General features: G+C 34.1%; 1 protein-coding gene across 3 annotated transcripts in view; it reads right to left on the bottom strand.

Moving 5' to 3' along the window:
• Positions 1 to 27,140, bottom strand: part of FMN2 (formin 2) — a 142,537-nt gene that overhangs the window by 15,281 nt on the left and 100,116 nt on the right. For all 3 annotated transcript variants that reach the window (XM_052701734.1, XM_052701750.1, XM_052701742.1), the window contains 2 exons: positions 13,760 to 13,811; positions 325 to 474 (listed from right to left, as the gene is read on the bottom strand). In XM_052701734.1, the coding sequence (XP_052557694.1) occupies positions 325 to 474; positions 13,760 to 13,811 (202 nt within the window). The remainder of the gene's footprint in view (positions 1 to 324; positions 475 to 13,759; positions 13,812 to 27,140) is intronic.

Genomic DNA, 27,140 nt, shown 5'->3' with positions numbered 1-27,140 from the left:
TGTTTTCAGGAAATATGTGAATGGGAAATCTTTTATCAATTTTCAAACCTGAAAGAAGTCTCCTATTGCTTGGATTCACAGAGGCATAGAGGTTACCCGGCGGTCTACCAAAACCATCAGTTAACAGACTTGGAAAACTTTATTACAAATTGATATTAATGTTCTATTCAAAAATTATGATTATAAGGAAAGAAAGTTCTGTTACGGAAAAAAAGAAGTGAGAATGTCCCTGTGATAAAAAAGAAGTGATGGCGACTGGTTTCCATGTGATTGCTCCCAATAACATTCCCTGAGAAAAGCCTTTGAACAAACAAACAAACTTACCTTTCTTGAAGAATAAGTTTGTTTTCTTTCTTCCAGAAGTCTTTGAAGTCAGAACTGAATTCATGCCAAATATTGAAGAAAGAATGCGGGGATACCTCTTTCTCTCCCATTTTTGGTTTCATACAGAAATAGGCTGCAGTTTCCAAAAAGCTGTCAAAGAAAGAAAGAAAGAAAGAAAAAGAAGAATGACAAATGTCTCACTAACTACAGGTGCAGAATTCTTTCCCAACTTAAAACTGACGCAACATTTAATTGTTCTGGGTAGCAGATCTAAAATATAAAAACAACAGTTCTTAGATCTTCATACATAGATAGTTACATAAATATGATTCTTCAGATAAATGGGGTCTGGCATTTATCATACTGTTTTTGAGGAAAGGATTTTCTATTTCAAAAGCTGAAATTAATGCACTTTGCAGAGCCCTGCAAATCCAGATATCCACACTTACCTAAATACTGTTTTTCTGTTGCATTTAAAGTAAAAAGATTTTCAAAACAGCAGCAACATCTATAAGAACTTTGTTTTCACCCTTTTCAAGTTCTATTAAATCTACACTGTGATAAAATTAGTTAGGTATTTTAGATGTGAGCATATACAGAAAGAAATTCTCATCTGTGCAATGAAAACCTGAAACAGGAGCAAATATGCTCCTGTTGGGTATCTCATTCGTCAAGAATGATCTGACATTTGCCTCTGAACAAGGCAAAAGCAAAGCAGCATACTGGAGATAGATCTCTTGTTAGAACTGCTGCTGAAGTTGAAGGTTACATTTGTAACACCCATTAAGAGCTATGACTGCAGTGAAATTTAACAGATTTCTGATTTCAATTGCTTCCACTTACTTCAAATTTAAGAATATGCAGAAAATTTTTAAACAATTAATTCAAAAACTAATTGCTTAACTAGTATTCTATTTCATTTTTGATGTAACGTTCCGTAAATACTGAAGCCTTCAAGAACGTACTTCTCACCTGAAGCTCAAAACAGACGTTTTATAAATTTCATGAAAAATTCTATGGAAAGCTGTCTCTAGAAATATAATCCTAGATAACTTGCTCACTGACCTATTACTGTTCCACGACCTCTATGAAAAGTTTCTGTGGCAAAAGAAGTTAAAATATAAAGCTACGACCTGAAAAATAACAACAGAATGAAAGGAATCAAACAATGAGCAGCCCTCCTAAAACAGGAAAACAAGACAAAGTAAAGCTCACATTGTCAGGAGTACACTGTAAAAAACAACAAAAAACAAACAGGAAACAAAAAACAACAATCAAAAACCAATATAAAACACTAAGGAACTCGTCTAACATTACCAGCACCAACATTTACTTTTTGGAGACCTGTTGGTAAGCCAGTGTTTGTTGGGTTTTTGTTGTTGTTCTTTTGCTTTTTCTTGTTTTTGTTTTTCTTCCAGTGAGGACTACTTACGAAGTGATACAACCTTATGCATGTATACATCTATGGTTAACTGCTGTCACTTCATTTCTAGGCACATACACTGAATAGAAATGCTCAGGCAGGTTGCTTGCCTCCCTGAAAGTTTGTTTTAGAGGTAAGAGAGATACGCTGTTCATAAAATGTGAACAGCAGCAGCATAGCTGGCTGTCACTGTTAACATATCATGCCTTCCTAATGCCTGTTAACAATGAACAAGGTAGCAGCTGCAACACAGAAAAACCGCATGGCATGTCACAGTGAATCAAATAATTTTTCTATACATTCAGATCAATCAAGATAGTTACTCTCTATACATTTACTGGCTGGAGAGGTCTCCTCTTATTTACTAGCTGGCAGTCTCTCAGAGCACACTTAGAAGGCATATGGAAAACTGCTTGTTATACATTTGATGCTGCAATTTTTGTGCTACGAGACAGAGTAGCATAATTCACACAGGAAAGAGAAAGCAAATAAAGTGAATCTAAATGCATCAAATGAAACATGCACAGCAATAAAACCTCACTATTACCATGCACTGTAAATATCTGATTTGGAAACGTTTACATATGTCAAACCAATCATATCTAAAAGCTGATAACAGGAGGGGACACACATTTCAAAAACAAAGAGACATTGGGATGACATTGCCATAATCCTAAGAACATATATCCTTCAGATTTCACAGGTGGCAAATGCATTTTCTCTTGTGCTTTTTCTGTGGACAAAATTTTAAAGGACAAATTTTCCTGTTTGTCCTTTAGCAGATTTTGAAACAAAACATTTATAAATATCAACCGCGTTCCTGTCTATGCAAGCATTTTGAATCAAGCAATGAACTACAGTTTGGAAGGCTTGTGTTCCTATATTCAAATTAATTTCTGCAATTTCTAGCTTTAGAACACTCATCTGACCTCTTTGGATTTCATTTCACAGCTCTGTGAAAAATGAAACATGTATAGCCCAAACAGGTATTGCAAAGCTTGCTTAGCATCCATTTCTCAAGTGAACAGGTTCTTAGTTTGCTTTTAAGACGCTTGCTAAGAGTACAGAAAAGAATGTGCATTAGGGAAGAGAAAGCAGTCATGGAAGAAGGGAGGGAGGGCATGCAAGTTATTTTCAGGGATTAAAAGAGGTAAAGGAGGTCAGCAGCTTTACTTCAAATAGTGTAACTTCGAAAGCCTGATTAAAAGTAAGACAGTGATGTTCACACCACTGTTTTATCTTGACATAGCAAAAGCAGAATTTCTTAAATTTCGAACTGGTTTTCATATTTCACATGCTAATCTTGAAGGATGAATAAATAAAATGTCTCAAAACATTGGAGGAGTTGCTCATCCCTGACAAATTTGTTTGCCTAATTTCCTCGGTTAAACTGCGTAACTCAGAAAAAAAGTCATTGTATATTAAGATAACTGAACTCATCACTTTGTCACATGTGGAAATCTGATGAACAATTAATTGTACTTTTTTGTGCATTCCCTTGAGTACAACTGTGAGACTATGCAAATTCATTTACTGTTTGGAGAGAAGGAAGTAAAGGATGCTCTAATAGCCAATGTCATTCACACTGTAAATAGCTTATTGACAGCATTTCTAGATTAAGCTCATCCATTAGGAGTATTTTAAGAATGGCTATGGATTAATTATTTACCATTTCCTTTTGAAGTCAATAAGGAATCTATACTTAATATGATGATTCAGATTCACATGCATTGTATGTGAATCTGAATGTGATGCATTTGTTGACAGATTTTTTCATTCTCTGGATCAGTTTACAGTGGGACAAGCAGAAGGGAAAAAAAGGAGACAAGAGTTGCCAAAAAAAAAAAAACAACCCCACAAAACATAAATCAATAATACTAAGCAAAAGACCTTAGCTTAAGTTAGACAGGCTCCTGAGACCAAACCATGTGCAAAAGTATCTATTTGACTGTGAGCTTAAAAGGAGAAAAAAATGTTTCTGCAATTCTTCCATACATTTTTTTTTTTGCTTTTTTTTTTTTTTTTTTAAAATACAGATTACATACTTTGCTTGAAGTTTAAATCTGAATGTTCTGTACAAATTGAGTTTGATTTTTATAAATTGCTAATGATCATTTACACACATTTGATGTCAAGAACAGATTAGTCTTACTGCTGGTACTGTGCTAGTTTTGTGAAGTGGCACATTTCAGAAGCAGTTCTGAACCATGTAGGAGTCGCAGAACATTCAAACATATCTGCAGGTGATTTCATTTGCTATATATGGAAGCCAGGTGTGTGTGCTCAGTCATTTCTCAGAAAAGCTAATGTATATTCCAGTTGGATGAAAGCCATAGGTCAATTTTTAACTAAGAATAGTCTACCAAAAGAAAGAAGGTTAAAAAGACAAAAGACTATTCATACATCTTACTAAATTAAATCTAACATGAGTTGTATAGGGAAGAGGAGAGCAATATATAGGTAATAATAGGTTCTCCTCAGAAAAATCAACTGTGCAAATTTTTGTACTCATTTTATAAATATTAAAAGGTTATATATATGTGGTTTTTTTGTGTTTTAAACAGCTGAAAGCATGAATGAGAATTAAGTCTTATGACAGAATACAAAAGAATTCAAAGTCACACAAAATTATATGATAAACAGAACTGTTACCCTGGCTATCGAGAAAGTAAAAGCTTATGAGAAAACTTCGCACACAGAGCATCTTAAGAAACTTCTCATCTTCTATTGATATCTTTTGTTGAGGGCCCTCTCTGCATAACAAATAAGTCTAGGACACTTTCTTCATTTACTTGTTCATAATACCATCGCCTTTACCCAGTGCTGTCCCTTATTCTACATGATTAAGTATGAAAAAAAGAAAATATAGGAACATTCAAAATGTTAGTAATTAAGTGTTGGTAACGATTTTTTTTTTAAAGGATGAAAAAAATATCTTTCATATATTAAAGAAGTTGAGATAATATGCTAGCTTAAGGCAACTGCCTGAGTCATTAATCTCTTATTTCTTTTGCCAATTCATATTCTGTAACTACAGATTTTGTAATATTGTTCCACAGAAAATAAAGGTCTCAAGAGACTTTTTCCTTTCCTCTAAAAAAAAAATCTGCCAAGCATTTGCAATGTTTTGAATGATAAGTCATCTGCCTCATCTCACGTCTCCTGTAATTTCATGTTGAACGAAAGAGTGCTTCAGTATTCCAACTAGATAAAAATTAACAGCTTCAACAGTAACAAAAATATTCATCTACCTTTGAGATTTTTTTCCACCCCAACACATCATATAAAAACAGGAAAGTTTGTGAGTACCATGAATGTACAACTTACATATTTTCTACTGTCATACATTGAATGTGTCAGACCCAGTAACTGAACAGGACTTATTCTACAAGTTATTAAATTCAACAAGTATTAAGAATATTCATCCATACTTCAAATGAGTATTTCAGGAAAACTTTTTTTCCATCTTTGACGAACACAGAAGCACATCATGCAAAATAACGTGGACACAACTAATTCAGACTACGGGTTTTTTTTGGAAGGTCAATTTGAGCAAAGATATTTTTTAAAAATTCTCTACATGAATTATTAAATCTAAATTACGGTATATTAGTTGGGCATGATGATGAGTCTTGCAAAATCAATGCTTGTTACTTCTGAGAACATCATTTCATCAGGAGTCACAGATAACACTAAATAACTGAAAGCATTACTTGAGATTTTTCTTATTTATTTTTCTTCCTATTATTTTTTAAAGCATCAGACAACAACATGATCCCTCTACATATTTTTATTTGCTCTGATGTAAGGGATCCTTCAGTGATTTAGCAATACTACCTTTTAACCTAGATTGCATAGAATTAGGCATTAAATTATGAGGCAGGCAGGATGAAACAATTTTAGCAAAGAGAAAATTTTTGATGATAAAAATATACTGTTTGAAGAGCTCTTTGGCACAGTCTAATTCAGTCTCAATCCACCTAAAACTCAAAGGTCAAGAAATATAGATTTGAATAGATGAATTGAAATCATGTATCAGAAACAGAGGAGCTTTATTTCCCTTTTGTCCTTGATAATTATAATCTACCAGCCATTCAGAGTAAAAAGTAAACATTTTTAGCATTTAGCGCACTTTTAAACAGCATGTTATTTGCATTTTCCCAGGTGTACCAGTCCTAGTTGAATCCCACTATAAAATGCATACAATGGTTATCTTTCTTAGAGATCAATGCTTTTTAATTTTGTTAGTGTGGATATCATGTACTCAGCTCAGCTGTTATATAGACACGACAGCTCTGTGCTTAACTGACCATATATAACATGAGCATGCATAGAACAACATCACATAACTGTGTTCACTGGTAAACTAGGCCCAGTAACACATCCAAGAGAAAACTTTTTCTCTCTTAAAAAGACTAACATGAGTTTCAAACATATTAAATAACCCTTGGCTAGCTGAGCTTTAGGAAAAAATAAGGTGCTAGTAGATTTAGAATAGAGAGGTAAAATGAAATTCAACAGCAGTGATCTAAGACAATCTGCTAGCTTTGTTGCAGTATGAAACAGTTAAACACCTTCCATTGAAGTCCACCTTGTCTCCAGATGTTTCTATTTCACTATTGTGTAAAATACTTTGTTTTTGTGGGTTTTTTTTCCTTTCCCATTTATTGATGTCATTCTCATCTTTTTATGAATCTGCAGCCTCTAGGGTATAGAGGAGGAATATGACCAGAATTATCTTACAGAATAAGTAATTTGACTTAAAAGTAGATTTTAAAAAAAATTAGAAACCACACTGATGCTTTACCAGATTCTCTATACATTCTAAGAATATGATCCAATATAGATTATAATTTATACACATGCATTTCCAAAAACATGCATTATAAACATAACTGAAATGAAGTTACAGGTCTAATTAAGAGTACTGTCATGAGCTCTTTCCATTTTTTTGCTCAAATCAAACTTTCAGTTTCTATTGTTTGAATATTATAGAACAAAAATGTTCTGAAATACTTGACTATTCTAGAACCTCCTACCATTTCAAACATTTGCTTATATAGTTCAGCTTTAGCCCTTTCTGACTGCTTACTTTGAACTGTCACTCTAAGAGTGTTCTTCGTTAATTCAATGTACGAGAGCTCTCTCCCTTTGAGACTCATGAATAGAGGCTCCCCTAATATCACCAAGAGCATTCAGAACTTTGAAAGGAAGAAATTTAGCCTTTGGAGAAGATGGAAACATTCACAGACTTTCATATTCTTTGAGTGAATTACAAAAAAGGTCACATGAATATAAATCAAAAATATCAAAATTTGGGTTGATGAAGTGTCAGATGGAAAAGGTCCACGTGTTTTTAAAAGATAGGCCTTTATCTTTGAGCTCCTAACTTATCCCAATATATTTCCTGCATAGCAATAACAGTATCTTTGTTTAGACACAGAGAGAAAAACAAGCAGCATTTTATATAGGGATGAAATTTCAATGAAAACATGGCAACCACTGGGATTGATTGAGAGATTACCATAACCATATTGCTCTGGATATGTGAATCATACATTCGCGTATTAAAATAAAGCCACATAAAGCATATCCCTTTGGCCCGATTACTCTCTTAACTCCAGAAGAGCTGTTCCCATCCCTTCCAAAGATTTCATGATGTTTCTGGTGATCACTGCACTAGCTATTTTTCTTTCGAATAGGAAGGAACTTTTCTCTCATCAGCAGACTGACTGAAGTAGAACTATCTTCCAGGCAACAGGAAAGAAAAGGAGCAGGTGCAAGCAATCGTATGAGAAGTATTCATTTAAGAAGTGCAGAAGGGATCTTGTTCACTAAAGCATTTTCTGAACCTGGTTTATTAAGACATCTTCAAAAAGAGGAAGAAAAAAAAGAAATAAGGCAAGACCGAGGAACAAACAGAACAGAGGCAAAACATCTTTCTAGTTACTTAATCTCCACATAGAAGAAGCTCAGTAATGTTTCAGTGGAGGCTGAGGCCAGCTCTGAACTGTGGTAGTGCTGATGGGAGTGTTCCATCAGCTGGAAAGCATTAAGGAAGGAATGACATATATTGAATAAGTTGTTACTGGATAGTTCCCAGACAAGTTAATACAATTGTGACCTAATTAAACCAAATCCCTTATGTTCTGCTTTTCCATTTGCACATACATGACAACAGCTGTATGATACAATAATACTTAAAGTAAACTTTAAAATACAGCAAAAAAATAAGGCAACCATTGTGGTGGGAAATCAAGAAGAAAGAAGTAAAAACAGAAGTTGGTATCTACATAAGTCACAGTCACTGCAAATGTTAACACTGTACCATAAAGGACTTAGGAACAATCTAACTAAACAACTCAAATGGACCACATGATGACAGAAAAAGCCTACTGAACATAACTGTAAACTGAAGCACAATGGAAATGCATTGGAGCAAATCTCACACATTTTACTTCAGCTGTAACAGCTCAAAACAAGTATCTTGAATATTTGAAGACAACACAGTGAAACCACCTCCTAGATATAGAGTTTAGACTAAAAGAACATCAAATTTAAACAATCATTTCTGCATTTTTCTGTGAATTTTAATAGCGGTGAAATTTTATAAATTATTATTTTTAATTCTGCATTTAATTTTACAGCACCAACATTTGGCATGAAAAGATCTCCGCTATTTAAACATCATTATCAGAGTGGTACTTAACTGTATTATCAATGTTACCTGTTTGTGTAACTGTCTTTGCATCTTAAACTAATTATTCTTTTATTATAAGATCTAAGAATATCCCCGATATTAACTGCAGAATCAATTGCATAATATATTCTGCTGAATATTAGCTCTCTGAATTGTACATCAGTTTGCTAAAAGCTATGGTACCATTTGTTCATACTAGTGTTGAATGCTATTAAAAGGAAACTAATTAAAAACCATTAAAATGATTTAAGCAAGAGTGTCAACATAAAAGACAGTGCTCTAGTACAAAAAAAATCTATCATGCAAGTAGTTAAGAACTTGCACTCATTTAGAAAATATTTTTTTGGAAAGAATGAAAATCAGGGAATGATCAAATACCAGTGCTTCAGAAGAATCTCTTTGACATAAAACTGTTGGTTATGTTTCCATTACTGCATATTTACAAGCTCTGATATTCTGTCAGAGACAGGATACTAAACTAGAATGATCCAATCTGTTTAGTTGTCTGTAAGCTTCTGCTATACACATTTCCTTTGCTCACTGAGTATTTACTTTGTGCTGAAATGTATTACCATGAGCAATTCAAGTCCACACACTAGGAGCCACACAGCGAGAAAAGAGACCTACCAGGAAAGGAACCAACAAAAGACAAATGGCAAAATAGCAGTGAAAGATGGAGTCCAACAGCATATTCTTGCCTTTCAGTTAGAAGTGCAGGGTTACTTTTTTGATGTAGGTTGTTTTTGTTTTTGTTTTTTTAAACTTAATATCTCTCTCCATTCAGAACTTTTCACCACTTTATTTCAATCGTTAACTCAATTTTCACTTCAACTTTACCATTCATTTTTGGAAAAAAAATCCAAACCATTGTGTGGAGGGCACCGATGCAGTAAGAACTTTTACTGTTTTTAAGGATTAGCAGAATTAGGTGCTACATTTCTAGGTGTTGCTTTTTAGCAGTGCCATTGTACCATAGTATCTGCTACTTCTTTAAGTGTCATCAACTTGTCAGATCACAAGCAAAGCTTTGTTCCTCCTCCATTCCAATGTTCAGTGAAGCCACTGGATATCTGTGAAGAGTGTGATTTCAGGAGTACTTTTTTTCCTCCAGAGAATTTAAAGGTAAATATTTATCTTTAAAATTAATGTCATTTGTTGCTATAACAAGAAAGCAACAAAACACTGTGAGATGGATTATTACAAGTTTCGAAAACAGAAGATGTGTCTGGGAGACAGCACTCTAGAAGCACTTTAAAGCCCAGAGATCACTGGAATGTGCAAGTAATGTGAGCAAATTATAAAATAAACCAAATAAAAATATACTGACATGGGAAGATGAGTGTTCTGCACTCAGCCATACAGATCTGCAATTCCCCAGTTGATATTTAAAAGGAAGTAAATCCTATTTGACTATTTGTAAAACAAATACATACTATCAGAATGCACTGAGATTTACTAAAAACAGGTTAAATTCTTAGATTTGTTAAAGTCAGTGACGTACACAAAGCCATAATAGCAAGCAGCACATTTGTGTATCCAGACTTCACTATTTATCATAGCAGGAAAATAACGTGGAGTGTTTCACCCAAAAAATCAAGTCAACATCTGACACTGTTTTGTCTTAGTGAACTGTTATCACTTCATGCAAGGTTTTACTGCTTGAAGTATTAGAAATGAAAGGGTCTGTACTGTTTAAGAGATTCTTATCATACATTGCCTCTTTACACTGGCTTGATATGAGTACACAAAATAAGCAATTTTCAGAGAAATTAATTGTTCTTGAAGAATGTCAGATCCTCTGTCTGAATGCATTATGGTTCATTAAGATTCAACTAAACCCAAAGCTTATTTAAACTAATATTGGTGCTGCTGCACTGAAATTAGAATCCAATGTCTCATTGTTTTAGTGAAATGTCAGGAAGAAGTGAAGATGCTCTGAATGTTTCTCAGACCACCTGCTTCACCTCAGCTTGTGAATGACTCCAAAGGCCTTATTCCAGAAAGAGACATACCATGGCAGAGAATTTATTAACTGTTTCAGTGGAAGAGAATCTATGCTCTAGTCTGGATTTATTCTGTTCTCAAGTCCACAATCTGGAAGACTTCCAAAGAGCTCTGAACTAAATACTGGACAAAGTATTAGAAGAAAGTAATAAAGCTGCATGCGATACCTTCATAACTATTCAGCTAAACATAGGTAACGAGTAGAAAGTAATGAGCTCTTGCTTCATTGAATGCTACTCTGGTAATTGCTCAGTTGTTGTTTCTTCAGGATCCAAGCACAAGGGGAGCAACTAGCTCATTTCAGATTGTAAACTAGCGAGATTATATCACACCTCTGTTACTCTTACTACTGGCACGGTAATCACGACATCAGTTACTACACAACTTTTGACAATAACTTTGATGCAATCTTAGTTTCTACTTTCTGTAGATGTTGTGATTGAACTCTCTCCTACATTTGCATTAGGTATACCTGCAAACAATGATTCTACTTTTTTCTCCCTGCATAAAGAATGTATCATCTTGGAAGATCAGAGGTATTTAAAGGTAAGTAAATGAAAACACAGAAAACATGAAATATTGTTTGCTTGGCAAAAAGGGCATTGTATTTTCCAACTTTCAGTCTTATTTTTAGCTACAAATTTGTCTAAATGTTATTTCCATCTGCGCAAACTGAACGCATATCCATGCATCTTGGTATGTAGGATACAATCTAAACTCATTTAAAATGGAAAAAAGAAATCTCAAACTGTGTACTCCAGAAATACAGAAGCATCTATTTCCCTCCTCCTCTCCTTCTTATCTTTTATTTCTTTCCTCTCCCCTTGAAACAGCGTTGTGTTTTTTTTACTGTAGCTTGTCATGTATTAAACAGTTACTCAAGTATTTAGCAATGAGGATCTAACTGGAAAGTGCCAGCTCTCTTTTTATTGCACTTTATCAATATTGTTAAAGGAATGATGTAATTGTTTGGGGTTTGGTAAAGACATTCCATGTCACTTCAGTGTTAATACCAGGCTGGAGCCTTCCTTGTCTGCCTGCGTAAGCTAGATAAACACAGACCTGTGTGCTTTCTTCTCATCTCAGGATACTTTCTCAGAGGGATCTTGGAACATATGCCTATTGCAAGCTAAACATTTCACTTTTCATTTTATCCATGTGCCAGAAATCCATTCCTTGGATAAACACTTTACATACTGACACTCTTAAAGTCACTAAACACGATAAATAAAGAGAGAATACATCATTTCAAAACCGATTAAACATTTTCTCACTTGTGACAAATGAACAGCTATACACTGCATGGAGTCCCTAGAGCAGACATTCCATTTTCTTTGTCTTCATTTTGCGTGGAAGATTAACTTTCCATTTCAGTTCATCTATTGCACAATTGAGCTTTTCTAAAATTGCTGCTTTTCCCCCCCCAGTCATTATTCATTTTAGAAATATTTCTGTTGTTATTGCTGCAAGAGCTTTCCTTCAGACTTGTGTTTTTGTGGAGATATCAGATTTAATATTTTGTGTCCAAGCTAAAACGAAGAAAATTCGTATCTCATACTAAAAGCAAAAGAAATGCTGTTGTTGGGTAGACCTGAACTTATCTGTGGGCTGAATTTGTCCACTTTAAAAAGGAAAATCCAAACACATAATTCACGTTATTTTTTCTCCATCAAATCCATCACTTCTCCTTGCACCACTTGCTTGCCTAGTCATCCTATACACAGCTATTCTTCATACAATTAGCCAAATGAAATGAATCTTTTATATAGCTCTTTAAGCTATCATCTTATCTTTCACTCCCTGCCAAAAAAGATCTCAAGAAATTTATTTCTAAGCCTCTTTAAGGATCTTAACACAATAAACACACACAATACTAAAACTACATCAAGCACTTGTTTTTTCAATATTTTAACAAATACCAGCAATTTGCTTAACGCTTTCAGTGGAAAGGTGCAAGGAAGAAAGACAAACATAACTCAAAGTAACAGTAAAAATAATGTTGCCCCTAGATTTCTTGTTTTATGTCCCAGTGTGATTCCTCATGTTTTCCAAAAAAACTTCTGAATATAATGTACAAAAACGAACTGGAATTTCCTTCTTGGACAAATACTACGTAAAAGGAGCTGCTGTATTCAGCACAGGGGGAGAAGAAAGAATTAGGACAAATAGGAAGGATTACGAGTAGGCCTTCTGTATACTTAAGTAAGAGGTATCATACTGACAAAGCAGTAATTCCTTTGATGATGTGAGATTGTGATGTAACAATGGAACTGTATACCACTCAATGACCCATCTACACCATGAAAGTGAGAATGGAACTTGTGACAAAAGAACATCCAGTCTCTCCTTTTCAAATGCTCTATTATGTAGGCCAAGAATAGACAGAGATAGTTATGCTCCACCAGGAGAACGGTCACTGTCATGTTACATTGAACCTAGGTAGAAACTGGGGCATCAGAGCCATAAAATGGCTGACAAAACATAACACAAATTGGAATCTTTTACATTTTAATGGTATCTGATTGAAAGACTTACCAGCTGTATTTATCAGCATGTGCTTAGCAGCAGTTGTAGCTAATACAAAAAAAGATGCTATGTTTGGCAAATGGAAAACTAATGTAGACTGTCAATTTCACCAAATCTGGACTAGAAACGGAGTGTCATTTCAGCCTTCTGCTGGGACAGATTTTATCTGACCCTTTTAGAGCTTCTTGAGAATTTTGCCAGAAATTAGAAGAAGCCACACACTGCACAGTGAAGTAAAGTTCACAATTTTGAAAACCCTCAATTGCACATACCTGAAATTTCATTCAATAAAATTTAATGAAGTATTTTGCTTTTAACCACAAAAAATATTTGAAGAAAGCCATATTTAATTATATACATATCACTAGATTATTAAAAAACAGATTCCCAAATCTGTATTCTATAAGCATAGAAAGTAGTACCTAATGATTAGTAGCTGTCTAGGAATAGTGTCTGTGAAGTCACTGTAATTCTGGTGTTGAACTCCCTCAGTTCAGATATCATACTCTAACTTCATTTTTATATAATGTACATGCATTTTCTGAAAGAAATCTCATGCAATATTTCTCTAAAAACAGAATATATTCCTATTGCTCTGTATTCTATTAAGTTATATATTATGCTTTTTATTCATCAAATTGAAACTTACAATAGATACATGTCAATCTGCTTTCTCAGTGCATTTCTTTCAAAATTCAAAAAATAATATGTTGGCCTCCAATTCAGCAATTTGTAGCAAAACATGTTTTTCACAGAAGGATTTTATCACTGTTTTTTCTTACCTTTTATGTGCTTCTGTCAGTGACTTCTCTTCATTTTCTTGGTCTATTTTAGCTGCAAAAATACAGGCAAAATATTAGCTACGAAGTTAAATTTACAGGCACTGTTTTATGAAAATATTTCACTGTAATTGCTGTGATTTGTTTATCCTGCGTTTTGTAAAAACAACCTTAAGATACACTAATGTACATCAATTCTGAAAAAAGTGATATGAATTCTGATATCTGTTTAAATAAACAAAACAAAAACTCAGAGCAAGATTTAAAAAAAAAATAAATTCTTGCACTGATATAAACAACAATCAGGTCATGAATGTGACATTAAAACAATTCTTAAAGAATGACTCTGAAAACTAGAAATATGGGAACCAAGAAGAAAGGCTGAGTGAAAAGCTTGAAGCATTAAGCCTTTGTAAAAGTTGCTTGACAGTCACAAATAAAAGCTACCTTCCTTCTCCCATCCCCCTGCAAATAGCTACAGGTAATTTGCAAATAAGAATGAAAGAAGACGTAATATAGAGTGAAGTAATAGAGACATGATGGACCCATTTTGAAAAGAAAAAATTTATATGAATGGTCATTATATGAAGAGTTAAAACATGAAACAGCCATTGCCACACATAAATGCAAAAATGATCAAATTTCCAAAGCTTCTCTCATACTGCATTTTATATCAAGTTTACTTAACTTAGAAATAATGATGTGCAACACCTACCAGAAAATGCGCATTAAACTTGGAAAAAAAGAATAAGTAAAGCTCTAGTACAAACTACTCTGTGCAAGCATGCTTATCGTATAGAGTTCAGGTATTCAGGTAGCACATCTTAAATTCATTCAAGACACAACATTTTGGCCAAAAGCTTTTTAATTTAGAACTTGATTCCCTTTTCCATTCTGCTGGAGTAGTAACCTGCTAATCTGCAAGGACAATTTTAGGATTCCAGAAAGTCAGTTGGTCTAGGAGCATGAAGGCTCTACACGGTCCTGAAAATGCCAGTGGTGCAAGTTTCATAAAGAAATCTAAAAATAATAATAATAATAATAATAAAAATAGAGCTCTAAAGGTATTTACCATTCTATTGTTCCTACATAGTTCCACAATAATAATTAAAATTATTTCTTGTTGCATTATAGATGCACTGCCTTTAAAATAGAAAATGCAGATCTAAAATTCGGCAATTTGGCACAGATGAGAATAGCAATGGAGATATTAGGAATCAAATGTAATTGCTACTGTTCTGATTGATGTTTCAATCAGCAGCAGTTTACACTTGCACAAAACATTAAAATAGTTAAAGCTGAAAGTGTTTTTTACTAGTAGTAATGCAGTCAGCTGAGCCAGGTGAGCAATGCTTGGTTTACTTGCAGCAACAACCTTTGTACCTAGCAGTCATTACTTGATTCAGGCTCCACCGTTGTTTAGTTTGAAGTGAAAAATAAATCCCAGCAAACCACAGGAAACTTTAGGGAGATCTGAGTAAATGTTCTCAAGAAAACTCCAGAGCACACGAAGGCTGCCTGATTACGGGTTTCATTACTGACTTGAAACTCGGCCCAGATTCTTCAAAAGGTTTGTAACGGCTCACAACTCTTTTGACTGAACCTGGGCCCAGTGTTGAGTGAATCTGGGCTGACTTATAGTTTTGCTTGAAAGTCTTGCTTGGCTTTGGATATGAAACCAGGTGAAACCTGGCAGGTTTGACAGAATTTTTTTTTCCTTTATACTTCAATCCTAAAAGTCAAGGTATGATTTGCTGTAAAAACATATGCTACAAGAGAGAAGAAACTCCACACAAACTCCATGAATGGAGAGTCAACATCTAGTTCTACAGTAACGCTTTTTCTTAGTACCTTCAAATACAACTTCTAAATTAAGCAATTGTTACTGAAATATGTAATTTGGACTCCACTGAGTTAAGCAATGCTTGGAAATGGAGCTTAGTATACTCTAGTATATTCTAGTTTGGGACAGCCTTTTAGTAATCAGATTTGTACAGAACTTTTTTTTTTTTTTTAATAATTTCCAGGATTGACGGAACATATCATCTGCATTGTCTAGATTTGCCTTTCTTCCTCATATCCAATAATTCAACACAGACTTACCTAACAACAATGGACAAAATATTTGATAATTTATTTTTGGAAGACTGCAAGCACAACACATACGATACATATGAAAAAGGCTTATCAAAGCATGTCAGAATGTCTCCATTCTGCAACAGAAACTCTTGTTCAAATTCAATTTCAAAGCATGAGTATATACTTTTAATCATTTCAAGTATCTGTAGTTCTAATAATTTCCTAGAGAATAAGTATTACACAAAGAAAAGAATCTTGAAAATGATCTGTAATAGCTTTTTTCTTTTAGTATAAATGAAATATACCCAAAGAGAGATTCCATTTTACATCACATCACCTCTTGAAATTAAGACTTTTGCAAGGAAAAAGTTTACCCTTAGAGAGAATTCCTCTGTACTCTGTTCCAAATAAGTGATGAAACTTTTAAACATTACTAAAGGGATATTATTCAGGCGTGGATCAGGCTTGCAATTCATTTTTTCTTATTTTCTAGATGAAAATAATTGAAGAACTGAATAAAAATGATTCTGCTTGAGCAAGAAGACCAGTGGCACCAGCAAAAGAGAAGAAAATGTAGTACACTGTGAATCTGTCAGTGTCCAAAGTAAATTCTTAAATAACTATATCTGCACTAGCGTACAGTAAGCATGTGAAAGATGCAGACATCAGCTAGTCAAAGAAATTCATGGAGATTTAACCAGCTGGGGAAGAAAGCCTACTGTTATCAAAAACCACAAAAGTCGTGATATCACCTAGATATAATGGAATAACTATTAGATGTAGAGGCAACTGGAGAGTCCTATAATTTTTGAAACCGTCCACTCTTATGATCACCTAATGATCATCTAATGTTAGTGATCATTGGTGTTCTTTTTTGTAGTGATTGCCCCATTGGTAAACTGCTTTCAGCTCATTTTTCTGCTTTAACAAAGGAGATAAAATAAATCAGTAATGTTTTTAATACAGTTTTCTCAAAAAGCTCTATATATTTTTGAACATAAAAGCTAAGACAGATTCACTTGAAGAGTCCCACAGTGCACTAGACTTTATCTTTTCATTGAATATAATACATCTTTACCTTCATTTCTTTCTCCAGAGCAGCTCTTCAGAACTGGTAAAGAGTGCCTGAAAGGCACCAGTTTGACATTCTTCCTTCTTGGCAGCCTGTATCAATGAAGTGCTAAGTACAAGCTGAAACGTATGTATGAGGGGAGAAGAGTACTGGGAGAAAAGTATATTTCCTTTTTTCCAGATGATAAGTCCTCTAGCAGGTGAAGCAAAAAGAAGAAAATCTCTACTGACTTGTGGCAGCAAATGGTGTGGGAGAATTTGTTCTTTTCAGGGGTAGAGAGGCAGCTGAGCATTTCTGGGTGCTCAGCTCAGTCAATAAAATTCTCGATCTCTATCATGAAGAAGCAAGATTTACTCAGAAAATGTTACTGCTTTTCTCTGAAAAACATTAAAACAAGTCTTGCAGTCACATTTGCTTTTGTATACATTCAGAACCCTTGCACTGACCATACCAGCAACCGTTTGCAGACTCTAACGGCAGATACAGGAGTTTCTTTTTTGGGGGGCCAATCTTGGCCAATTAAAAAACATTCCATATTTTATTGACTCATCTTCTCTCCAATTCCCTGCATAGATTTCTTGGTCTTTGACACTGAATTTCTAAACCACCTCCAACAATACTGCTTCAAGTCTATTACAGAATATATCATACTAAGTACTAGTCCCTATATTTCATGTAATGCAGCAGGAGTAGAAGTAAAACTTAATTTTATATCTCTGCCTGTATACATTTAATATATATTGTAGGTCTTTATATGCACACTCTTATAATCCTGAATGAATGTGTATCCTGTGAAATCTACTTAAAATGATAAAATTGAAAAATAATCTTAGGTCATATTTTAAAATATTGCAATATTGAAAAAAGGAAAATTTCAGAGTTAAAATGGTCTTTCGTGAAGCAAGAAAAATCCATGAAGCCTTACCTATTTATGACCTATACTGAATTATCTTACTTTCATTTCACTTTTTATTTGAAATCACGTAATGCCTTTTTATGAGTCAACGTGATACTGTTTGCCTGCTTTCTATTAAGATACCTTCATATTATTTAATGTTAGTCACCATCTACAGCTAGCTCTATACTTTCTAAATACTTTCTATTTTTTTCCTCAAAACTCAAGTACATTCCTTCCTCCCCATTCCTTCCCAAGCATGAAGACTGTACTATATCCTAGACTTTTCCAGCAAATCTCTTCACTAGAGGCTAAATGCATTTCAATGAAATTTACAAACGCTTTGACTTCTATTTAATCAATTTTTTGGTTTTTTAATTTTTAATCAATTTTTTGTTTGATGTTCTATAATTGGAGTATAAAACTTGATTTAATGCAATTCAGTGCATTTCCAAAGCTTTGTACATAAAATCTAATTAACTTAATGTATAAAATCTTTGTCATTATCAGCAAATAACCACATTCCAGAATGATACATGCCATTATTCTGTGTTTGCTCTTTCAATTCTTTTAAATTCCAGTCCTGCAAAGGTTACATATAAACTTCTGCAAAGGTACGTACATAAACAGTCATACCAAAGTGACCTATGCTTTTACAAAAGCCTGAAACACTGCATGAAACTGAATGAGGGAAATGTACACAGGCATTCCAGAAAATGGCAGTGTTTAGCAGAGCAGTGGCTTTCCCTTTTTACAATGTAAGAGATTAAAAGTAAATGGAGAAAGGTTCAATGACAATTACATAAAAAAATAGTCTTTTATAACGAATGTCTTTTCTTATCTCAAAGGCAGCAGGCATTTCAGACACATGCTACAGCCTTTGCTGGAATCAAGCTTCTCTGTGAGAATTAAGAATCTTGCCAAGTATTTTCTCATTTTCAGTCCAATCAACTTTCTTCCAAATTTAAACTTTATACCTTCTGCCTTAAATCTACATCAATATATCAGGTTATTTTCTGTATTTAGATCAGATTATGTTCCATATAGACATTACATATAGACATTACATATAGATATGTTCCATATAGACATACAACATATATTGTGTCTATTATCAGTTCTTGCGATTTTTTGCAAAAAGTTTGAAAGTACATTCCATTCTTTATCATCTCTTCCAGAAAGTTTAAAAATCTTTAGAAATATTTGCCCTAAGACTAGCAGGGAGATCAGAGTCTTGCAACTACCTTTTGAACTGGGATGATTCTGCCTTATGTTACTTACATTTTAATAGTAGTGAAATTATTAGAAATCCATTTTACTGAAAAAAAGAAAACACTCCAAAACTTTTAAAAGCCTTTGCTGTAGAATTTACCAGAAGCTTTGACAATAACTTTGTTTTTTTCCCCTCCACTGTGATGCTGAATGAATACTAGCTGAGACTGAAAATATACCAAAACATGCCAATATATCTACTCTGGAGAGGAACAGCTCACTGCTCTCCAGTCCTAAAAGATAAAAACCCAAACCCAACCAAGCAACAACAAGGATCAAATTAAAAAAAAAAAAAAAAAAAAAAAAAGCTGACTTTTTTAAGTGTGTGTGGAAGGTTGGATTTTAGGTTACATTTTTCATACTTCCACTGACCCAACTCCATTGAAGTCTGAGAACTTGAAAAGTCCATCTGATGCCATGAGGAACAACCTCTGCACAGGAGAAAGGGAGACCAAAGAGATAAGATGTTGGAAGAATAACCACCACAAGGTCACATAGCTACACTTTCATTAAGGCCTAAGGTTAAAGTCTACAGGACCTCTGCCAGAGCTCCTAATAAAGTTGCCTCTGTTCTTGGTTGCACATACAGTTTTTGAGTGCTTCTCAGAAAGCTCTAAAATAATTGTTTGGATATCAGAATACTGTTCAACACTGATTCTGAAAATACCTTGACAAAATTAGCTATGAAAGCAGACTAACAAAGGCACCAGAGTCTGTGCAGAGCTCTTCAAGCAAGCAACAAAAAAATACCCACCTCTTACTTTCTCCCCTTTGGTCTTCTGAACATTTGTTGCCTCAACTTCTGACTTTTATTCTGTTGTTTGCTCTACTTGCATGTTTCATTTAATAAACTTAATGTAGTTGGCTACGAGAGTGGCACTGGGAAAAACTATGCAGTTATTTTAAATGGAAACAATCAAACAGGATTTTGTTTTGTTTTGTTTTTGGGGGAGAGGGAGAGAAGAAACTGTAAATGAGAGTTAAATAATTAATCCTTAGGTGATGTCAAGAGCTGAAGCTTAGTGGCTTTGTAAAAAAATAAGTAGAAAGTCAAACTTTTTTATACACATACATAAAGTGATATGCATATTTTAGCTTATAACATGCCATAATAGGAATTTTGTAAGAAAAAAATAGACTTTAACAGTTAATAAAAATTATTAAGTACATTTGCACATAAAGGGCATAAATAAGCATAGTCAAAAAACAGGTTGACTTTCTGGTTCAGATTCAGAAGCAATTCTGAGTAGACATCATAGGTCTACTCAAACGGCACATAAATGTCCCTCTTCAGCACTTGTGTTCCATGATAACATTGTATTGTTGGCCTGTGCTATGATCTTGACCCAGTGATTACTGTCTGTAGTCACTGTCTGGCCACAAACCCTATTGCAATATAAATTATTTCTACTGAACTGGTTTCAAAGGACTATGAATAAGGAGATGCACAAAACTGTTATCCCTTCTGATCTCCTGATCTCTCTCAAGGGGATATCACATCTTCTCAGGTAATTGAATACAGGAATGCATTTTAGTAATCTCAGATGGAAAGCAACAAGAATCCTTTCATCTGCTTGTCTACATCCTAAATCTTTTTTTATTTTTCACTTTTTATTTAAAGTATTAACTAGTATTTGTTTACAATTAGATATGAACGTGCTTTCCAGTAACTTTCAAGTGGAGCCAGGTTGTTGGTTTTTATTACTTTTTTGACAGATACAATGACTTTACAAAGAGCTTAATGACAATAAGTCATTAGAGCTATGTTGGTATAGTTTTAAGTATTTCTATTTACACTGAACAAAGATCCAAGTACATTTGGATAGTTTATTATCTGGTATTATTTATGCTAAGAAAACTGCAAAAGAAGAAAGATTTTATTCTGGAAATCCTAGCAGGAGTTCAGGATCCTTCTAGATTTCCTATGACATTCATAGAAGATAGCAAGCAGGAAGAATACCCTGCTCCATCTCCCCTACTTTCTAAAATTTTCATGGCTATATGAAACAGAACTTCTAAATACTTCACTTAGACCCCAGTTTCTTAATGACAAATGGGAATAGAACTTTTAATTAGAAAACATGCAGCATGTTATGTTGTTCCTGTTTTTTCAACACTTCTAGGATAAGCCAAAACATTTATAGTCACTTCAACCAGTCGCACTTCATAATAGTATTACATGACAGGGACAAGTCAAATTATTTGCTGATCCATAGATCTAAGATCCACAGTCATACCAATGATTAAGTGATCAACAATACTCTAAAAATCCAACCAAAAAAACCCAACCACCTTGTAAATAAAAGACTCCATAAAGGGAGTCTAGAATACTATAACTGATCATTAAATCATTTGAGTTGGAAGGGACCTGATCCAACACCTCTGTAATGAACAGGGATGCCTATAGCTACAGCAGGTTGCTCTAACCTCGAGTGCCTCCAGGGAAGGGACAACCTGTTCCAGAGCTTCTCTACCTTCATCACAAAAATAACTATAATAAAAATAATAACAAAAACAAAAATCAGCAAAAGTCTTGCCAAGCACTCAAAGCATGTTTCAAGATGTGAATTACCTCTGTGTTTGATCTTTCATTCCATCTCAGGCAGCAATCTGGTAAATAGATAATTTGTTACCCTTTAAAAGATGGAATCTATTTTCCACTGAAGTGAGGTGGAAGTAAGACCCACATCCAAGACTACTAATCCATTATATTCTATTTAACTGCATTTAGAGACTATTCACTCTAACTTTCTTAAAGGTCATATTCACAGAAGTAAAATACAATGTAGTTCACACGTAGCTTTGACCACCTCACTCCATGCTACTGATTCTAAAATGCTACACTGCAGAAAGGTCTCAGGAGGTCAGGATTAGGCACTAAACAGATGCGCTGTTACCTAGCATACTGAAAACTAAATACGTGTTATTAGGTATGCAAGAGGTTTCATGTCTAATTTAAAAGCAATGATGCCTAGCTGTTAACCTGAACTGTGGACCATTGGAGAACATACCACTGCATGCTGATCAGGGTCAGTGCAGCAACTAAACATGAATTAAATTTGAATTTCTCTATTTTAACTTACCATCCCAACAACTAGTTGTTAAGATTTTATCGAAGAAGGGGTGATTTTGCACCCTATCTGCAATGCTTTCATTTATCCGCTGCATCCATTCAGAATGCTTTCATAGTAGCTGACCTGTATTGTGTTTTGATGACTAACACATATCCTCTTCCCAACAAATGCCAAAACAACCTTTAAACAGTCTTTAGTGTTGCAAATACACCATAATGTGAACTAGGATTATTATATCATAATCAATGGAGGTGCTGACTCGAGTTGGGGTGAAGTTTTTAAAATACTGAGGTAAAACTATGTTTTAGCACCAAGATGTCAGTGTGAGATCTAAAAAAAAAATAAAAAATATGCTTTCAGTACTCAAAATGTTTTAAAAGCTCTTTCAGTAATCCAATGAAAAAAAAAAAACTAACAAAAAATGTACATTTTTATGGAACTAGTTAAAATGTGATTCCTGTATTTCTATTATAATGATTGCATGTTGCTCTCTCTGTATCAAAAATTTACTCTACAATGAAAAAAATAGTTTGTCTGAGTAATGAGTAGATTTTGAAGGCATTATTTAAAGTGAACACCTTCATAGAAATTACACAGTATTCAACCTATAGATGTTCTGTGCATTTGTTTTGTTTGTTTTAAAGAAAAACTAAAGCCTAAGTTTTTATATATTTCTAATGGTCTTAGTCATATTTTCTCAGTTATTTTTAGAAAAAAAACTTTATGCAGTGGTATCCCTTGTATTAATCAAATTATAAGAGCAACAGTTGACGGAAATGGAAACTGCAAAATCAATCATTCTGTGTTACAAATTGCCAGAATTAAGATTACCCTAACAGCATTCATTTCACAGTCTTCTGGAGCCAGAAACTGAACCCAGTCATCCAAAATTCAGTCTGATGATTTAGTCTTATTCACAATACATCATCTGATGATATACAGCCTTTTGCTGCTTGACCTAAAAGAGAAAGTTATTTCCAACTAGCTGGTTGCAGCTATAGAGATAAATACAACACACTTTGTGATTTATATATTCATTTACTAAACGTTTGGAAACTGAATTCCTGGCAAAAAGAGAGATGGTTACAGACAGTTCAATCAAGAGCGCAATTTTAGCATCTTTATCCTGCAAGGTCACAAGGATGTGGCTAAAACTCGGGCCTGGAGAAGAATCTGTAGTTCAGCAGGATGAAACCTGGGACTGTCACTTGCTAATAACTGTAAGAATTTTTGTCAAGACTAGAAGGAGCCAAAGGCTGAATGGTCAGTTTGTTCACCCAAACATACCACCACTCTGGAATTATTCCTGGTTTTAGACTAACTAGCTAACCATTTGAAAATCATTTTTATTTCTTTTATATGCAATGCATTCTATTCTTAAAATATCCTATAACATAATACTTTTTAAAAAAATCTAAAATTAATGACATCTTATTCAGTAACTAGAACAATAACGGATCCCTTCCTCAGATTTCAAGACTAAAACATTTGCAGAATTTATAGAATCTTAGTTGAAAATCTGTGATTTGAACATCCTGCCTCTTCTCAGGTACCAAACCAGACTGACTGACTTGTCTGAAGGAGCAGTGGCTGCTGCCTCCTATCAGACGTTTCCTGCCTTATCAGGCTGACAAGAATGTACAGCCTAGCTGGAGTCCTAAAAGCAAAAATCACAGACTGATTCTCACTGCAAAGTTAACCACAGTTAAGACTTGGGGATTGGAATTCATTTGTGGCTGATCCATGTACAGTATTTTTATTTATTTATTTTTTTAAACTTGAGCTGGCTATCCTATCAAGTGTTAAAGGATTAGTAAAGTCTAATGAATTTATCCTCTAACTTGCAGGCTCATTAACACCCTCCAGTCTTTCACTGTCTCCTGTGTATCCTGAGAAGGTTTGCTCCAGAAAAAAAAAAAAAAAAAGTGATTTCTGAACCTTTCTGAACTGAGGCATGTGGCTGTGATCTCAGATGTTTGTGTGTTCCCACAGAAAAGTACTGATCCAAAAGCAACTGCATTTTCAAATAGTGTTTTCCTTTGTGATTTCTGTTCTACGAACTACAGTAACTTGTGTGGACTGACATGTGGAAAGAAACCTCCAGTGGAGTTTGCACTCCTATACCGAGGAGACACAAACAATACTTACTAATTTCACACAATTTGGTCTGAATAATGTTTCACTTATAAAGGACTATCTCCCAAATACTAGTATAAACTTTAATAAGATTGTTAGAAATATGCAATAAAGAAAAAATACTTTTATAAAGTTCTTTGCAATATTACACATTTTTCTTTTCAATTTCCTGTGTGCAAGTGGTTTTTTGTTGTTTTTAAAGCAATGGGACTACAGAGAATCTCAACAGAAATTACTGATATTTAAATTTGAGAATAACAAAATTTTTGACTGATAGTTTACTACATGTGATTCCAAAAAGAGGACAGAATACATGGGAGAACAGAGGTTTGCCTTGGAGGTTCTGACACATGCAGACCCTCAGAAACTGCATGTATTGAGATGGAGCAGATATTTTGATTTTCTATTAAATAGATTGACTACTTTGCTTATTTTGATGAATACAATGACACTTTAGACTGCTGACTAGGATAGCAAGGTAAATGCTAGGCAGCCTCAGCTATATACACCACCAACATTTTGATCTGAAACATTACGACTCTGAACACATACCTTACTTCTTCCCCTTCTTTATCCTTTGAAAGAAATAAATTCCACTATTCAGCTAGAAGAACAATCATTTTTGCCTCTAATGACTCTAATGAAAATGAAATTTTGTTTTTATTAATACATCAATAGCAACAATCAGCCAGACCCATTATAGTAACTTAAAGTTACATAACTGTGCATAGTTACATACAGTCACTATTCTGCTTTTCTATCTCCTTGCCAGGAATACTTAATTTGATGTCCAAGTATTTCTGCCTACAAGAAACTCATTTTCCATTTTAACCGCAAGTTTAGCAATAAGCTTAAGTGAATAACTAGCTACTTTGAACTTTTGGGTCCCATTATGCACACAAGTTATCTACTCTGAAAAGACATCATATAAACATGCCAAATTATTCATGCTTATGAAAAATGTTTTTCATCTGAATTATAAGTTAAAACTTTTTCTGACTTTAGAGAAACTGGAACTTGAAAAGATAAAGCTTAAAGCTTAGCGTTTTTTTTTCTTTTTTTTGCCCAGAGCATATGTTATATAAACACAAATCCCTAAAAGGTGCCAAGAATTGTCCCTCTGTTTTTCTAAATGATCATGTGTGCAGTCTAGCTGAAAAGACTCATCGATTATGTCTACATAAACAACAAAAGCCCCTAGAAAAAATATCTAGATCAAAAGCCTGTCAAACACTGAACAGGAAAGAGAAATCCTGCTTTAAACATGGCCTCTTTCAAGTCTGAATTCAACCCCATGAAGTAAAAACAAAGGATTTCATAATGAAAGGTATTTAGAATTACTTTTTTTTTTTTTTTTTTTTAACTTAACCAGAGATTCTTTTTTCCTATATATTAACCTTTGTCTTTCTTACATTGCAATCAAATACTAAAAAATAGTCCTCAAAATTGTAAACAGTACAAGCTTTTTAGTCACAATTGTGTTCACAATGCACATTTCCAATTATTTCAATTAAAAAGTGATCATGATATTTTTACTTACATTATGGATTTCCAGTTATTAATGCTTTAGCAAGATCCACTAATAATAACACAGCAAAGTTCTTCATGGATAAGATGCACAGCTATATGTTTTTTCCTCATGTTCCTCATAAAAAAAATTACTGCAGCTTTTACTCCACATTATTGCCCTAAGTCATAGTCAAAAAAAGGCTACAATACAGAGTGAGTGGCTTCTAAAAGTAACACATACGTGACGTAATATAAGCCCCATATTTGACCTGATTTTTTTTTTTATTAATAGACAAGCATGTTGCATGATTTACAGTGTACCATTACTGATCTGTTTAAGAGTAGCTCATGATTTGATAGCTCCCTATCTACATATATCAATAATATAAACCTAACATAAAATATGTGGTATATGTCTATGTTACTAGTTGCATATCATCTGCGCAACAAGAATACAGTTTTAACATATGTAGGTCGCTCCAAAAGTAATGTTTGCTATTTCCTTGGAAACTAAAGCAGATACAAAAAGCTCAATAACACTATTGGTTGGAGTAAATACTCAGCTACAAAACACCTTTTCAGCAGTCACCACCAGTAGCTAGGTATTTTTGCCAGCAATGAACAAGAGCCTGAATGCTGCATTTAAAAAAAAAAAAAGAACTGCTACCACTGCTGAAATTCACCACCCATCATTTCACTGTGCTCACATCCACTGTTAGGACTCCATTATTGTTCAGCAAGTATCAATGAACATCAATGGGTACAACTGTTTCTGCATGGAGGAATTCAGTGACACACCACTGCTTGATATGCACTTCTATATCAGACGCCATTTTGCCAGGCTGCCTCCCTGCTGCCATCTGTCACATAGTAAGAAAGCATAATGTAATGGACTACTGGTGGGAAAGTTCAATTTCTGCTGCCATACCTCCAATATCTGCCTTTGACTTCAGGGACCAACAGAAAAAATTAGGAGGCATTGCTTTTTGAGAAGCCCTTGCAGTTCCATATCTAGTCATGCAGGACACAGCACTGTTTGCCAGATTTGACAAATGGATAGTTTGACTCAGGAAGCATCAATTTACATACACAGCTCAAAACAACGTTTTTGCAATTTTCATAGTTGTAAATGTGAATTTTTTCCACAGTAGTTAGGAAAATGGTAGCCTGTACTGATACATATGGAAATTTGTATAATTTCCCTTTTTACATGTTTGGACAGATGATCACCTTGGATATTCTAATTAAGAATAAAAAAATGCATACCAGCCTGGTCTGTCAAACATCATGCACAAACAGTTAATAATAATTTCTCTCTTACATGTAGAGAAATGTGTTACTGAGAAC

This window comes from Tympanuchus pallidicinctus, unplaced genomic scaffold, assembly GCF_026119805.1.
Source record: "Tympanuchus pallidicinctus isolate F22 unplaced genomic scaffold, pur_lepc_1.0 scaffold1, whole genome shotgun sequence".
Lineage (NCBI taxonomy): Eukaryota > Metazoa > Chordata > Aves > Galliformes > Phasianidae > Tympanuchus > Tympanuchus pallidicinctus.
The sequence above is the reverse complement of the archived record's forward strand: the minus strand, read 5'-3'. Positions and strand labels throughout refer to the sequence as shown.